The sequence below is a fragment of the Nicotiana sylvestris genome, chromosome 8 (genome assembly GCF_000393655.2).
Source record: "Nicotiana sylvestris chromosome 8, ASM39365v2, whole genome shotgun sequence".
NCBI lineage: Eukaryota > Viridiplantae > Streptophyta > Magnoliopsida > Solanales > Solanaceae > Nicotiana > Nicotiana sylvestris.
The window spans coordinates 224077554-224095175 of record NC_091064.1 but is presented as its reverse complement, the minus strand read 5'-3'; the positions used below and the strand labels follow the sequence as shown (position 1 = coordinate 224095175).

Sequence of the window (17622 nt, the reverse complement as noted above, 5' to 3'; positions counted from 1 at the left end):
TAAAATGACGTAGAAAATGATTGTCGATATATGCAATTGTACTTGCCCTTTTTCAAAGTCTTCTTGTTGCCGATCCCAAGTCTGGACGGAGGAGGAAGGTTGAGGTTGGTTGACAATTAGTATAAACTAGTTAATTGATGATGATTTTCTCTTAATGCAAAATATATTTAGACGTGCCCACTTAGATATGTGTTATGTCAAGATCCAAGTTTGATAAAAAGTGAGCAAAGAGTGGAATTTATCACGGCTCATCTAATTTATTAGGTTCGAAATTTATTATTTGTGCTACTTGGTAGAGTTTTTAAAAATAATATATAAGGTTTAAGCAAAAATTATTTAATTAAGATGAACAAATAATTGATTCATCATATTTTATTGGGTTAAATTGGTGGAATCTGTCTATTCTCTCTCGTCCTATTTACTTGTCATTTTTTTAAAGTAATTAGAATCTCAAGAAAGAATCATTTTCTTAAAAATTGTTACTCTTACTAATAGATGTTCTAGAAAGAACTAAAGTAAAAAGTAAAATTGAGAGATAAAAACAAATAAATAAGGGCAATAATATTTTATCCACTAAAACCTATTTGAAACATTAGTCATATTGTTAGAAAGGGGTGTGACATATAACTGATGTATCAAACTTTAAATGAGAAGGCTACCACATCAAGATGACACGATTCGAACCTATAGAGGTAGCTTCGAATGCCGAACTCAGTAAAGTGGGTTTTAGGGTGGTTTTTAGTAAGCGCGAAGGCAAAAGACTTGCTCGGAGGTTGTCCTTAATTATTTCACTTCTTACCATATAATAAGTATTATGTAGAGCATTGTCTAGTCCAGAATTAACTGTATGACAAAATGTAATGACCCGGTCGGTCGTTCAGGTGTTACCGCTCCGTTATCCCCATTTCTGCTTCTTAATATTTTGGTTATCGGTATTATGTGTTATCGGGTTGGTTGACCCGGGTTCAGAAAGGTTTTGGTGAGGTTTGAGACACTTAGTCTCTTTTGAGTGAGCATAAGTTGGAAAAGTCAACTGTATGTTGACTTATGTGGAAAAAGGCTCAGATGTGAATTTCGATGGTTCGGATAGCTTCGGGAGATGATTTGGGACTTAGGAGCGCGGTCAGAATATGTTTTGGATGTCCGAAGTAGATTTAGGCTTGAATTGGCGAAGTTGGAATTTTGGCGTTTTCGGTTGATAGGTGAGATTTTGATATAGGGGTCGGAATGGAATTCTGGGAGTTTCAGTAGGCCTGTCGTGTCATTTGGGATGTGTGTGCAAAATTTCAGATCATTCGGATATGGTTTGATAGACTTTTGATCAAAAGCGGAATTCGGAAGATTTTGGAACCTTAGGCTTGAATTCGATGTGATTTGGTCGATTCGATGTTGTTTGAGGTATTTTGAAGATTGGTATAAGTTTGGATAGTGATATATGACTTGTTTGTGCTTTTGGTTAAGATCTCGAGGGCCTTGGGATGATTTCGGATGGTTAGCGGAAGATTTTAAGTTCGGTTTTGGCAGCTGAAGATTTTCCTATTGCTGTCATAACCGCACCTGCGGCTAGGGAACCGCAGGTACGGGCTCGCAGAAGCGCCTAGATGGCCGCATATGCGGATTTGTCCTGGGGAGCTGGAACCGCAAAAGCGACTGGGTGAGCGCACCTACGATAGCGTAGGTGCGTGTGTTCCATAGCAGATGCAGAACTTGGTTTTTAAGTGAAAACCATAGATGCGGTGCTTTGGTTGCAGATGCGGTGCATGGACCGCATGTACGAAAAGCCTGAGTCAGAATGTATAAAGGGTTTCCTTCGCAATTTTTGAGTTATTCTTCACCATTTTCATGTGGGTTTGAGATTGAGGGAGCTATTTGAAAAGGGATGTCATATAGGTAAGGTTTTTGGATCATAAACTCGTTTCTATGGTGTTATTTCATTGATTAGGCTTGAAATTTATGGAAATTTGTGGGTAAATATTAAGAAACTAGGGTTTGAGATTGGAGACCTTTAATTAAGGATTTGAGGGGTCATTTGTTGTCGGATTTTGGTATTCTTGGTAGGTGTGGACTCGTGGGTGAATAAGGAATTTATTGATGTAATTTTTATCGGATTCTGAGATGTGGGCCCGGGGGTCGGGTTTTGTTAATTTCAGGATTTGTTTTGTAATTTGATTATTTTCGCATGGGCTTCGTTCCATTAGCATATTTTGACGTCAGGATTCTGATTTTGGTTAGATTTGAAGCATCCGGATGCCGATTCGAGAGGCAAAGGCATCGCGGGCTAGAGTTTGGACCGGATAGAGATGAGTAATGATTGTAAATGTTGTCCTGAGGGTTTGAAACACCGAATTTCACATCGTGGTGCTACTTTGAGGTGACACACGCTAGATGACGAGCGTGGGGTCGTGCACCATTGGGGATTGTGACTCAGTCCGTCCCGTATGACTGTTTTACTACGTATCTGATTGAAAACTTTTTGCTATCATCATGTTTTGGGTTGAATGCTATAATTGGGCCTCGTGCCAATTGTTTTGGATCCTTAGGGAATATTTACTACTGTTCCTCACTATTTTGACTTTATACTTGTATTCAGTCATGTTATATTCTACTGTTTTCATAACTTAGCCATGTTTACTCTATTTTGACGTCTTAGATGATATTTTGAGGTGAGCATCATATTTTACTGTGCCCGAGCGGCTTCGTGAGATTCTGACTGAGTAAGGCCGAGGGCCTTTGTTGTGAGGATATTATGAGATCGGGCTGCGCACTACAGCAGTGTGGTATTGATTTATGATTATGAGGTCGAGGGCCTGATTTGCTACGCCACGAGGTGGCTTGATATGAGGCCAAAGCCTGTTTGATTATGCCACGAGATGACTTGATATTGTGCTTGGGCCGTAAGGGGTCCCTCCCGGAGTCTGTACACCCCCAGTGAGTGCGAGTACCCAGTGAGATATGTGATATAGCCCGAGGGGCTGATGTTGTTCCATGTTATTGCCCGACGGGCTGATACGAGTAATTGTGAGATAGCCCGAGGGGCTAGTTCTATTTGTATTTTGCCCGAGGGGCCGATTTATGTTTCTATCTGTTCTCACTGCTTTTCATTCACTCGCTTAAACTGCTAAAAGATGTTTTAAAGAGGTTTTCACTTAATTAAGGTGTTTTTACGAGCTTTCACTATTTTGTTGCATTGTATTGGTTTTATACTGCCTCATTGTAGCATTTTGTTGTATTGTATGTGTTTTCTTATAGCTCAACTGCATTTACTTTTATTACTCACTGAGTTGACATACTCATATTACTCCCTGCACCCTGTGTGCAGATCCAGGAGTCTCGGGTCACGCTAGCAAGGGTCGATTGCTTCCAGCAGGCTATTTCGGAGTTCACTAGGTAGCTGCTCGGCATTCGCAGCCCAGTATTTCTTCTTCTTCTCTTACTTTCCTCATACTAGTTCTGTAATAGAGTGTGTAGTCCTTGTTCATACTCTTAGTTGGATATTTAGATTCTCATTACTGGTGACACCCCGATGTCGGGCTGTGTTTGTTTACGCATTTGTTCTAGTTCACTTTATTTTGGGATTTATCACTTATTAATGACTTAATTATGAATTATTATAACTGTTGATTGGTTTGGGGGTTTGTGTCGGCTGACCTTGTTTCATAAGAAGCGCCATCACAACCAGGTCCGGTTTGGGATCGTGACACAAAATTTTACAAGTCGAACATTTGTGGAACCTGGGTCGTACCTGTACAACTAGGGATTAGGAGACTATATTCCATAGTTGTGTTTTCTTTTTTCTTACTTAAGTAGAGGATAACCATTTTTAAAATTACGAATTTCTATTTAGCTAAGTTCTAGGAAACTTGAGAATGAAATAATATATCAATAGTTTTTTTTGGCAAAAAGGCCTCATGGCCACTTAAACTTGTACCCGATTATCAACCCGACTTATAATTTTTCCATTTGAACAACTCATCTGGATGGAATGAATATTAATACACACATCCAACTGAGCGTGTATATCAATTGTGCTGACATGTCAAATACATCATATGATAGACTATTTATTACTTGACATGTGTTATTTGTGGGTCCCATTTTTAAAATTAATTTATCAAAAATTCATTTCATTGTTTACTTTTTTTCTCCGCTCAAACACCTCCCCCAACCTGCCAAACCAGTAAATGAATATACTGCCGGAAAAGCCTCCGGCAAACCCCTTATCCAAGAAATTAGTCGGCTTCTTTCATCCATTTTCCTGCTTCTCTTCTTAATTTTGTTAAATTCAATTAGGGATAGAAGTTTTGACCGCCAGAAAACCCCATGGCTGCCACCTCCAGTTCGCCAGTGACCAACTAATAACCACATCTCTTTTAAAAAAAAGTCCCAAATCATAAGTAAAACAACACGCCTTTAGATCGAATCTGACCGAAAACTCCAAGGTGCTCTCTCTCTCTCTCTCTCCCCTTGCTTAAGTTCAAAACTCATAACCTTTTTTTACTCACACCACTCACTATATCTGAGAAAGAATAAGAAAATAAGATGAGAAAAATTTGAAAGAGAATGCGAAGAACTGGATGCAAAAGGGTGGATTAGCGGGAGATAAAGGGGAGAGGTTACCGGTGAAGAGACGGGCAATAAGGTCATTTTATCCCTTTTCTTTTTCATTTTGTAATTTTTTAATTTGTTCTTTTGATTTTGATATTTATTTTTAATCAGATTATTTTATTCACGCGCATTTTCTGTATGATTAGCACTCATTTGTCCATATTACTTATGTCACTGCCACATAAGCATAGTCAACAATCAAAGTGATTTATTAGTATTTATTCCGTCAAATTAAAGTGTTCAAATGAGAAAATTGTAAGTTTATTTACCGGCTTGATAACCGGATGCAAGTTTAAGTGACTTTTTGCCTAGTTTTTTAAGAAAAACTTGATGCATATTTTACTCATTTAACTGGCACAGAACTTCATTTGACATATTTCGTTGAACAACCTTTTACCCACCCAAATTTGTATTAAAAAAACAATTACTTAAATGACACGTGGAGTGTGTAACACTTGCTTGAAGAAAGAAACTCCATCTCCGACAATGCTTCCACCTGCAGACGACTGCACTAACACGCGCCATGTATCAAACACTGCACTGTTTCCTTTTTTATTTTTACTTTTTCTTTCCTTTGTTCACTCTTTTTTTCTTTTCATCTTCTCCAGCTTCCTTCATCATTATTTTCGCACCCAACCACCATGGAAGAAAATCACAACCATAACCTCCCTTAAACCCATAAATTTTATCTCTGAAAAATCAGAACCACCTCCCCTGCCATTCCACTTTAGCACCTCTAATTTGACCATTTTTCCTTTACATCAATCTCACAAAAGAATACCCACACACCCAGATCTAGGAGAAAACAAGAGAAAATTTCTTGTACGAAAAATGGTATTTCAAGCTCTCCAATCAAGTATTAAAATTATTCCAATTTAAATCCATGACTCAATTTCTAAATCTACATCCCAAATATTATATAGTAAAAGAAAAAACGGGAGAAAAAGAAATATGTGTTGAGAATAGATAATCAAAAAAGAAAACATGGATCATCACTCACCGGTAATTACAATTAACCAAATCACCAGTATAAATATCAGGATTTTTTTACTCTAATCTTCTTCCCTATTCTTCATTTCTAAAAATTACCACCGGGGTCTTCCGTGTATGGCGATCCCAGAAAATTTTTCCGTTACCCCTCCGTTATCTCCTTCTATCCCTGTATCTATAGAAAATTAATCGTAATATATAACATTCTTCTTTATCTTCTTCAAATACTATTTAAAAAAAAATGAAGAAACGAAGAAATGAAGAAAGAGAAAATGGTTCTGTTAAAATGAAGAAAGAGAAATGGGTACTGTTAAAATGAAGAAAGAGAAAAAGAAACGAAAAAGAAAAGAAAACCGAATAAGGAAACAGAAAAAAATTAGTATTAAGTTTAATTAGTTAAAGCATTCAATAGGAAAGTGACACCTGGACAAGTAAATTAGTTTTAAACTGTTTTTTTTTTGCCTCACGCGCATCTAAGAAATGAACTACACTTTTCATGACAGATCATCACTCAATGGGGTATTAAATTTAGTTTAGATAAGAATAGTGGGGGGTTAGGACACCCGTAAAGTTTAGGTGTGTAAATGATTTTTCCTGACAAATTTAATGGGTACTTTATGTATTTAAACATATACAAGCAATTATGTAAGGGCATCTCCAACCTTTACCCCATAAAAACATGGGCAAAAATGAAACTTCCAAAAGTTGTACAAGGAATGCGCTGATGATTAATGAGGTGAGCAAGGGTAAATTTGTCAAGGCATGATTTTTCTTTTATAGTATTTTTTTAATATATCTGTATATGTGCTAAATTATTGTGTAATCCAAGATTTTTCTTCTATAGTATTATTGATCCAACTTGAAGATTATTAATAAGTTTTATGTATGCTCTTATTTTCACTTATGTTTCTTCTGTTATATAAGTTTTTGTATTTTATGTATTTAAATTTCTATATAATAACATCGTTTGTTTCGATTTATTTTTAATTTCTAGAAGCGATTGGTTGTTAAACATCTATAAAAATCATCTAACATTTAAATCATATTTAACTTTTGTAGACAATAAAGTTATCCAAAAATTAATTTTTCAATCTTTTTATGTTTGAAAAAGTAGTAGAATAGGATGGCACTAACTTCAACTTTTAATTTCTCATATTTTAATTTCACAAGAATTGTTGATTTTCAACGTAAAATTTCATGTATCATATAATATTTATTAATTTCACAAGAATTAATAAAATTTTCAAGAAAGCAATGTGAGTAAACAATTAAAAGGTTTTCAAATATTTTTATGGAAGATCTTAAGGTTTTCATATTCATTAAAGCAACATTAGCCATGTGGCTATCAAATAGTATGGTTGTCCAACGGGACGGGATGGGACCAAATTAACGGAACGGGACGGGACGATATTTAAGCGAGATGGTGTTGGGACGGGACGAAACGGGACGGGATAAACGGGACGAAACGTTTGTCCCATCCCGTCCCGCTAACAAACAGGATGGGACGGGACGGGACGGGACGAGACGGGACGGGACGGGTTCGTGGGCTTTAAGTGTATTTTTTTTTTAAAAAAAAAGGTCTAGTTTTTTGAAAATTACTATGTTTTTAAAGTTTGCAACTGCTAGATTTTTGACTTATTTAATAAACTTAAATGTTACTATGTTAAAATGAAAATTAGAAAATTAAGTAAAGAATTATAAAATATTAAAATAAAAGACTTGTAATGAAATATTCTAGTAATTGTAAATTTATAATAGAGTTATAATTTATTTAATATAATTTCAAAGTATTAACTATTAAGTAACTACGACAATTCATAAATAAAATTTAACGCTTAAAGCCTTTTATTATATTAATAAAACTTTCAAATCTCAAATACAAATATAATTCTTTTGCAGAGCACCTAATCTACGCAGCCACCTTCTAGGAAGGGTTCTGTTTGAACTAGCATATTGTATTTTACTACAAGCATCGGAAATAAATTAAGACCATCTTTTACAATCAAGTTAAAAATATGGCATGCACATCTAATATGAAAAATTGTTGGATTAATTGGACAAAGTCTAGATTTTAAGTTATTTACTACGGTTGTGTTATAAGAAGCATTATCTAAGGTGATAGTTAAAACTTTACTAATGAGTCCATAAAAATCAAGTATTTGTAGAACAGTAGTTGCAATATATGCTCCAGTGTATTTTGAATCAACAAATTTATAACCAATAATACGTTTTTGCCAGTTCCAGTGATGATCAACCCAATGACATGTAACAGTTAAATAATCACAACCATTAGGACTACGACCTATATCAGATGTGATAGACACTTTACAATCTAAGTGAAAAAATACACAACGAATATACTGAAGATATTCGGTTTGAAATTTAAAAACATCATTTCTAACCGTGATCTTAGGAAAACCTTGAAAAGCAGGGTTATAAGTTTCTTGTATATAATGCACAAAAGCAGGGTGAGAAGAGAAAGTAAAAGGTAAGCCACAGACAACCACCATTTTTGCTAAGTTCTCACGATCTCTATCTTTATTATATTTGCGTAAAACATGACCAGAAGCATGGTCAAGTTGTTGTTGAATTTGATTAGAATCAAATCCATTAGGAGTGTCAGTACTGATGGTAGGATCTATAATTTTTCCGGCTTCTATATTAGCTTGTATCCATAAAGATTTGTGATCCCTTATTAAGTGTCTACTTAAACCCCCCGTCCCACCACTTGTTGTGTGTGCAAATACTTGCTTGCAAATTTCACATAGAGCACGATGATTGACTTTATCATGTTTAAAAAAATTTCATACAAGTGATGTTTTGGGACGTTCAACCTTAGGCTTACCCCTTACAGGGGGTAAAGCTCCAGACTGAGATTGACTCTGAGTTGGAGCTTGTGTTGCGGGACTAGTGGGTGTTTCATCTAATTCTTCTTCCTCATTTTCTTCATCCTCATTTTCTTCATCCTCAAAAAAATATCATTGCCAAATTGTCTTTGTAAAGTTTCATGATCTAATTGTTCTCCGACATGAACATCATAAAATATGGGGGGTTGGGAAAATGAAGTTTCATCAACACGAGTCATTTCATCAATATGCTTTCTAATTCTAGGTCTAGGAGAAGGGTTAGGATTAGGATTACTACTACTTTCACCTTTACTATTTTTTTTACTACTTTTAAAAAAAATACCAAATACATTTTTAGGTGCCATAATTTAAATACGAAATTAAATTAAAAAAGCTAACACAAATATTAAACACACAAATGAAATACGAAAATATAACACGTAAAGTAAACACAAAAATTAAGCACTAAAATGATACGCAAAAATTATATATTAAAATTAGGAGATGGAACGAGTGCACCGTGATTAAATATTGAAACTTGAAGAAATTGCTCAAAATATTGTTCCAAATACTTGACGAATTAATTTGAAGCTTGAAAGTTGCTCCAAAAAATTTGCCCAAATACTTGAAAGTTATGCACTTGATACTTGATAGTTGATAATTGATACTTGATAGTAACAAAATTGAGAGAATAATATTGAATATAGATAGAATATTAGAGTGTAAGAGATTTGAGAGAGAAGATTGATTTTTTGTGGGAAAAAATAAAGAAGAATGAGAGGTATTTATAGTAGAAAATAGGGTCAAAGTGTAATTTAATAAACTTAGGGATTATATTAAAAGTTTGGGAGGGGGGATATCGGGGGGGGGCTGTTTGGACTGTTAGCAACGATTATTTTTGCAATTTAAGTCGTTGCCCAACGGCTAGTTTTTAAATAAAAAAAAACTGGCGGGACGGAACGGGATGAGATGCGGGACGGGACGGAACGGAACGAAATAGGACGGGACAAACGGGACGAAATGGCCGTCCCGTCCCATTCCGTATCCCGTTTAATATTAACCCATCCCATTTAACTTAAAGCGGGAAAGAACGAGACGGGATGGGACCGCCCCGTCCCGTTGGACAGCCATATCAAATAGTAGTGAAGCTACAATTTTTTTTTTCTTCATATAGTGAAGGTGCAAGATGATACGTATGAACAAGAGTTTAATGGGGCCCATTTCTTCAAAGAGTCGTACAACACAGGTGGCTATCAAGAAAGTAATATCTTTGCAATGATAGCGGCGGCCAGATGGGACCCATGTCTCCAAAAAATCTTTTGGATAGTAATAGTGATGTATGATGAGATAAGCAAAGGGTATTTTTGTCAAACTACATAGATATTTACATAGCAGCTAAAGAAAGATACTTTTTCGGCCAATCAAATTGCTCTAGTTTGCAGGAATTTACCAGAACGTCCTCAAGGAATTAAGCACACATGTTGACCATGTCCTTAATATGGTCAATTTCAATGCTTATTAATGTTAAAAGGTAGATTTCTTAATTTGTGTAAAAACATCCAAAAAAGTTACTTATTTTGTACCGGAGAAAATATACAACAAAGCAAGTAAAGAGTTATAAAAAAGAGTCCAGCAAAACAATGATGGACCTAGGAAACTTGGAAGGCCGCAACATGAAGGAGAAGTTTTATTTTGCGTCTCATACAACTTACACTAATTGTATGAGACTCATTTTTGTCTCACAAATTTATGGACCCCAATCTTACACTTCTGAGTCCACAGAAATCTGGGTCCACAAAACTGTGAAACAAAAAAGTTATCTAATACAACGTATACAAAATAAAATTTTCCTTCAAGAGTCGAATCCAATCAAATGGGGCCACCAGTGCAGATAAATAACACGTGTGTCCAGGGATAAGAAAGATAGACCTGAAATTCCCAAAATACCCCTGGAAACTTCCCTCCCCAAGAGAAAGAAAAAAATCATTACTCTCTTCTATAAAGAAGCTTTCATAACATAACTGAGGCCATCCCCTCCTTTCAATCAAAGGTTGTGAGTTCGAGTCTTCGAAGAGTAAGGTGGGAAGTCTCCTTTCAATTAAAAGGTTCGTGAGTTCGAGTCTTCGAAGAGTAAGGTGGCAAGTTTTTGGAGGGAAGTATGCCGGAGTTCTATTTGGAAACAGCCTCTCCACTTTCAACCAAAAGGTTGTGAGTTCGAGTCTCCCCGAGAGCAAGATGGTAAGTGGGAAGTTATTGGAGGCAAACGCATTCAAGAGAGAGATCTCTGCTTTAATTAAGGTGCTTCTCTTATTTTACAATTTACATATCATTCTGTTTATGCTTCACTTATTTTGGATTGCTGCATCTAGAGTTTGATTTGTGTCGTCTATTGGTTCTAAATTAGCAGGTTCTGAATTAGTTATTTATATATAATAAATAGATTTTTTTAGCACAAGTAACGAGTCTGGACCGAAGTTATTGGGTTTTGTCGAATCCGTAACTGTAAGTTAGAGCTCTAACTTCACTCCTGTCATACTGTGTTTGATATGAGAAAGTCATTTTCTAGTAATTTTGTTGCTAATATTCTTTAAAAGAGCATAATTATTGTAGGTTAATGTGACATCATGAGAAATTTTATTACCCATCTATTACGTGGCAGACGCAACTTATATGAGACTCCTATAGAATTTTGCCATGTGGATTTTGGGTCCCACTTTTAGTAAAATTTGGCCAACTCCCTGTCGTTGCTCTTTTACTCTCTCCTCTTCCAAATTCATGCAACTCCTTAACTCAATGTTTCCATCTAGATTTCATTGTTTTTTGTTCGTTCTCTAATTTTTCAAAGACACTCAAAAGTCAAGCGCATAAAACACTTTAAAAAAATCAGAAGAAAAAATCAGAAAGGTAAAAAAAACACCATTAACATTGATATATAATTAAGTTTTAGCATTGTCCCTTTTACGCTTTGTTTTATTATTCTAATTCCTCTGTCCTCTTTCTCTCTTCTTTTTATCTATAGAAATAATGAAAAGATGTAGAACAATATATCTGAAAAAATTTCAAATAAGATTGGTATATATTTTGTTTTCATTTTGATTTCACTGTTAGGAAGAGTTGGAGTAAAAAAAAAAGTCAGATTTTTCCTCTCAACAAACATTTTTTTTTTTCTAAAAATAATTCTGCAACAAATTGACTTTATTTGGGTCAAGTTTCTCAAAACCTCAAGGAGTGGGCGAGAGAGACTCCAAGGTCCCAACTAAAATAAAAATGTATAAGTAGTCCATGAAATGCGGAGCTCACAGCGACCGCCGCAAAACCTTGGGCGTGAGCCTGGGCGGAGCGGCCGTCGGTGCAGATCTTGGTGGTAGTAGCAAATATTCAAATGAGAACTTTGAAGGCCGAAGAGGGGAAAAGTTCCATGTGAACGACACTTGCACATGGGTTAGTCGATCCTAAGGGTCGGGGGAACCCCGACAGATAGCGCGTTTCGCGCGTACTCCGAAAGGGAATCGGGTTAAAATTCCTGAACCGGGACGTGGCGGTTGACGGCAACGTTATAGGTCTGTTGGAGAAGTTTTATTTTGTGTGACATACAACTTACACTAGTTGTATGAGGCTCCTTTTTGTCTCATAAATTTGTGGACCCAAATCTTACACTTCTGGGTCCACAAAAATCTGGGTCCACAAAACTGTGAGATAAAAAATTTGCCTCATACAACTAGTGTCAGTTGTATGAGACACAAAATAAAATTTTCCCGTCTGTTGGGAGGAGGAAGATAAAGTGTTAAGAAAACAGAAATGAACTAAGAAAGAGAAAAAGGGAGGAGTATTTGCCTAAGAAATTACATCGAAGGAGAAGAAGTTTTATAAATGGGCCCACAATTTACACGTGTCACTAAATAAGAGCCTCGTACAAGTATTACATGGCATACGAGACTCAAACTAAAATTTCTCGGACATCACGATGGAGATTCTGTATTTAGTTTGATTTTATTCTTCTTTTAGTATGTCTACGCGGATCGAAATGGCAATTTGTCATAGTTCAATAATTCTTATCTGACCCATTACAGATGTTTTTAGTTATAGTTATATGACTCATTGTTGGTATTACTGTGTTCAAAATCAGAAAATCAGACCAGCAAACAAACGATAGTCCAATAAACACATCGTAAAATAATTCCGAGCCCACTGAATTCACAGTGTGTCCTTAAGGAATTTAATCCCCTCACTGTTGCCCAAGGTATACACATTAATTCCTCCCAGATAGAACGGAATAACTATTCTGTGATAGCGGCACTTCAAATCACAGAACTTCAGATTTTTCTTGTTAAAAATGAAGCCAAACCTCAGAATTTATAGACAATGAAAGGGTGAGATAAAGAGGTGCAATCCAAAAGTTGCCTCTTCCATTTCCCATTCACACCCCTTAATAAAAACGCAACAGTCATTTCAGAAGAGATTTTTATGTTAAGACCTAAAAGATAAGTAATATAAGACACAAAATATGTTTGTATGATCATGTTCTTCTATTCGGATTGTAAATGGTTATTTTGTACCTTTTCCTCCGATTTGCCTTGGTGATAAGTAGCTTATTTTTGAAATATTGTATGGAGGAGCGCAGCAGTTGTTGGTCCAAATTGATTCATTCGCTAATCTGAAGGTCCTTTACTGCAGAAGTACAGAGAGAGATGGCTGCATACGTTGCATTGACTTCTCTAATGGGAACAATAGAACAGCTTCAGCTTTTGCTATCAAACTTAGATCTATTGGACACTCATGTGGAAAGTTTGAATTTACTCTACGAGAAGGTTGATTCTCTGCATGAGCTTCTTGATAATTCTGATGGTGAACAAACGGAGGATTTGCACGAAAAGGCCAGAGACATAGCAAATGAAGCAGAAGATGAAGTTGAATCACAGATGAAGGTGGTAATGGAGGAACAACATGATGGACTCCATCAAAAGGAAGCCCTCGAGAGTCTTTTTGAGATCTTACAACGAGGTATTGAAAATGTTGATTCCCTCAAGGAAGAGCTCATCAAGCACAGTCCGAACAACAACTTGCAAGCTGGAAATTCCTCGATTGGTGATTCAAGTTCACCACGATTGCATGCTCCAACCCATGAGAACGATATGGTGGGGTACAACATTGAACAAGCAAACATGCTGAGTCAACTTACCAGAGACTCGCCTGAACTGGAAGTCATCTCTGTTACAGGTATGGGCGGCATTGGTAAGTCAACTTTTGCCAAAAAGCTGTTTTCTCATCCCTCAGTTTTGAGCTTCTTTGACATCCGTGGATGGGTTACCGTGTCTGAGGACTATAGTTATAGAAATATGCTTTTAGGCCTCCTTGAAGATGCTAATATTGGGAAGGAAGAAGACCTTGATAAGAAAAGCGATTCAGATTTAGCCGTTTGCTTGAAACAAAGTTTAATGGGTCGAAGGTATTTGATTGTTGTGGATGACATATGGAGCAAAAACGCTTGGGATGAGATTAGACTGTGTCTTCCAGACGATGGTAAAAGAAGTCGGGTATTGTTGACTACTCGAGACGTTGAGGTTGCTCAATATGCTAGCTCTGCGAAGGATCCTTTCAGGATGCATTTACTAGGCCCCGATGACAGTTGGAATTTGTTTTACCAAAAAGCATTTGCAGAAAAAGGTTTTCCAATTGAATTTGAGGATGTCGGGAAGTACATTGCAAAAAACTGCAAAGGATTACCACTTATGATTGCCGTGGTTGCCAAGTTTCTGTCTAGCAAGAGGACATTGGAAGAGTGGAGAAAAGTAGCTAAAAGTTTGAGCTCATTAGCAGACGTTGATGCTTATCAACAATGCTCAGAAGTGCTAGCTTTAAGCTACAATCATCTTCCTTATTATCTGAAAGGTTGCTTTCTGTATTTTGGACTTTTTCCAAAAGCTAGTAAAATTTCTATGGAAAGGTTGAAGAGATTATGGATTGCGGAAGGGCTCCTAAAGGTAAAGGGTATGGAGGGATTGGAAGAAGTGGCCGCTAGTCATTTAAATTATCTTATTGATAAAAGTCTAGTTATTGTTAGCAAAAGAAGTATGGATGGTAAAATCATAAGATGTATGATTCATGATCTTGTTCATGATTTCTGCTTGAAAGAAGCCGACGGACAGAATCTTCTGTATTTTGTGAATACCAATATTGATGGACCTCTATGGTTTATTCCTGAAGGCTGCAGGTGGATGTCACTACAATCAAGGCGCTTTTATTTTCGCCGTCCATTCCCTGATTTTGGTTATAGTAAATTACGTTCCTTTTCTGTCAACTGTAAACAAATCATTCTAGATCGCTGTCATTTCAAACTTCTTAGGGTATTGGACATGGAGAAAAGGAAGATTCTCCATTTCCCCATAGCTATACTAGAACTAGTTCTTCTAAGGTATTTGGCATTGAGGATTAGGAAACCTGGTAAGTTACCAATTTCTAAACTTCTGAATTTACAAACTCTCATTGTTCGTCCAATACACACTGGTATATGGGGAATGTACTCCTTACCAAATGGAATTTGGAAATTATCTCAGTTAAGGCATCTCCATTGTTGGTGTATGTATTTGGACTCTCCTCAGCTGGCATCACAAAACGAGGCGAAGAACTTGATTTTGGAAAACTTACAAACTGTTTATGGGTTGAGACCTTCTTGTTGCACTAAGGAAATATTTGAAGGGATTAAGAAAGTGAAGAAATTGGAAATTGCTGGTGAAGCACAGGAATTTAATAGTGAGACGGGATGGCATAATAATCTTAAATATTTTGAAGAGCTCGAGGCACTGAAGGTTACAGTTTCACTCTATTGTGGTTTTGACTATCCGCCGTGTTTAATAAATCCAAGTTCAGGTTCTTTCCCACCAAATCTCAAGAAATTGACACTTACCCGTACTTGTCTTCCATGGAATTGCATGAAAATTTTTAGCAAGTTGCCCAATCTCGAGGTGCTTGAGTTGAAAAATCGTGCCTTCTCAGGCGATGAGTGGGAAATAACAGAGATGGGATTCCCTAAATTGAAGTTTTTACTCCTTGAGGATCTGCTTCTTATTTATTGGAAAGCCACCGATGATTATTTCCAATGCCTTGAGCATGTATATATCAGAGAATGCAGGTACTTACAAGAAATCCCAGAAGGATTTGCAGATAGTGTGACGCTGCAGCTAATTGAGTTACATAAATGCTGTCATCCTCTTGTCACTTTTGCCAAGCAGATCCAGGAAAAGCATGAGGAATTGGGAAACAACATGCTTAAAGTTTACGCCTTTGATTCAAGTAAGTAAATCATCAACAATGAACTTTCAATATCCATTACATATTTTGCCTTCTGATCATGAACTGTGTTGAATCATTAGGTAAGAATTAACCTGTTGATTGTAATAGGATTTCTTCTGTATAACTACTAAATAGGAGTATATTGTGGACTGTGATAAAGAGTTTGTTACATTCGTTGCATGTGCTTGTTGTACGGCCTTTTAATTATGATATACATGGTGCAGACCTTACCCCTACCCTGAGGTAGAGAGGCTGTTTCCAAATAGACCCCCGGCATCCTTCCTTCCAAGAATTTCCCACCTTGCTCTTGGAGAGACTCGAACTCACAACCTCTTAGTTGGAATTGGAGGTTGCTTACCATCAGAGCAACCCCTCTTGTCAGTGAAAATGGTTCAGTGAAAAGATTTAGAAAATGGTCAGTGAAAAGATTTAGAAAAATCATTGCATAAGTAGAAAATGGTTCTATGAAACTCTTCTAACGGTGGTCTCTGTCAATGCAGTAATTTAGCCATTGTATGTTGTGTTTATCTTATTTCATTAGTGAGCACATACTATCCATATACAGCTTGCCTATGTTCATATTCTGAATTTGGCTACTCCTGCTATGACAATCCTGTTAAAAATTCATTTTTATGAGGGCTTCGTAGTGTTTGTCATTGCTGTTTGTTGTTGCTGTAGTTTTCTTTAGTACCCTTTGTGCGTAAAAAAAAAAATTTGGGGGGTGGGGGTGGGGGTGGGGGGTTCATGGTTGTTTGTTCTTGCTATTATTTGCTTATTCCTTCCTGATATAAGAGGAAAACTAAATCAGTACTGTTCGTGAAATAGACAAACATGTAAAGGTGAACTACAAATAATATTAGCTTATTCCTTCCTGATATAAGAGGAAAACTAAATCAGTAATGTTCGTGGAATCGACAAACATGTAAAGGTGAACTACAAATAATATTAGCTTATTCCTTCCTGATATAAGAGGAAAGCTAAATCAGTAATGTTCGTGGAATCGACAAACATGTAAAGGTGAACTACAAATAATATTAGGTCTCTCAAAGTGAATTTGATTCCTCGGTTGATTTGTTCGACTCTTTAGACTGTGTATTTTAATGTACATTGTGTATCTTTCTGTTCTACAATGGAAGAAACGAGCCCTGAATTCAAATTTGGGTTTTGCAGTGAACTTTTGAGGAAGGTATTTTGATTTCCTTAAAAGAGATTAGCAGCTAGTACCAAGTTGCAGCTGACTGATTTACACAGATATTGTCATTCCAACAATAGCAAGATATGACCAGTGTTGTGTAACTTATGATATGCTTGTGTTCTCTTTCTTGTTTTTTCTTTAAATTTTTCCTGTCATTTTTCTAGCAAAAATTGTGGTGATTTGTATTGCTCAAAACTTCTCAAGATTGAATATTAATGTGACTCTGTAATAATGCCTGTGATTTTATAGCTAAATTCAGCTTGTTTGAATGAGTATTTGAAGAATATTGTGACAATGTTTTTCAAATGTCTTTCCTTATTTAGAAATGATCATTTTCAGATGTCTTTCCTTATTTAGAAATGATCATATAACTGTGGTCCTTAAGATAGGTAGGAAGCAGGCCTTGAGTTACACCTATGCTAATATACTTGGTCTTTTCAAAGTCTTTTCCATTGCCGATTCGCAGGTCCCATTTACAGATGAAGGAGAAACATTGTGGTAGGTTAAAACAATATAAAACTAATCAATTCACGATAAATATCACGTATAAAAAGCATTAGGACATATCACCTAGGCATGTGTTACATTAACACTCAATGTGATGAAAAATGAGTAAAGAGTTCCATCAGATATGGTTGCTTGCATATAGATAGGTTGGGTAACAACCAAGAAGAATTAACCCAAATAGATACCCAC

At 36.3% G+C, this 17622-nt stretch overlaps 1 protein-coding gene across 2 annotated transcripts; it reads left to right on the top strand.

Annotated features, from left to right (window-relative positions):
* Nucleotides 1–10445: 10445 nt before the first annotated feature.
* Nucleotides 10446–17232, top strand: LOC104240196 (putative late blight resistance protein homolog R1B-16). Of its 2 annotated transcripts, none has more exons than XM_009794981.2 (3): nucleotides 10446–10739; nucleotides 13116–15731; nucleotides 15956–16435. In XM_009794981.2, the coding sequence occupies exons 2-3, from the start codon at nucleotides 13130–13132 to the stop codon at nucleotides 15976–15978; spliced, it is 2625 nt and encodes an 874-aa protein (XP_009793283.1). In that variant the 5' UTR covers nucleotides 10446–10739; nucleotides 13116–13129; the 3' UTR covers nucleotides 15979–16435. The 2 variants fall into 2 exon arrangements, with proteins under 2 accessions (XP_009793283.1, XP_009793285.1); XM_009794983.2 differs by lacking the exon at nucleotides 15956–16435 and adding an exon at nucleotides 16902–17232 and having other exon boundaries at nucleotides 10447–10739.
* Nucleotides 17233–17622: the final 390 nt, after the last annotated feature.

Bases quoted from the DNA above. Each gene is read 5' to 3' on its own strand.
- LOC104240196 (XM_009794981.2), top strand. From the start codon at position 13,130: ATGGCTGCATACGTTGCATTGACTTCTCTAATGGGAACAATAGAACAG. The intron at 15,732-15,955 runs GTAAGTAAATCA...TACATGGTGCAG, and splicing joins AGTTTACGCCTTTGATTCAA to ACCTTACCCCTACCCTGAGG.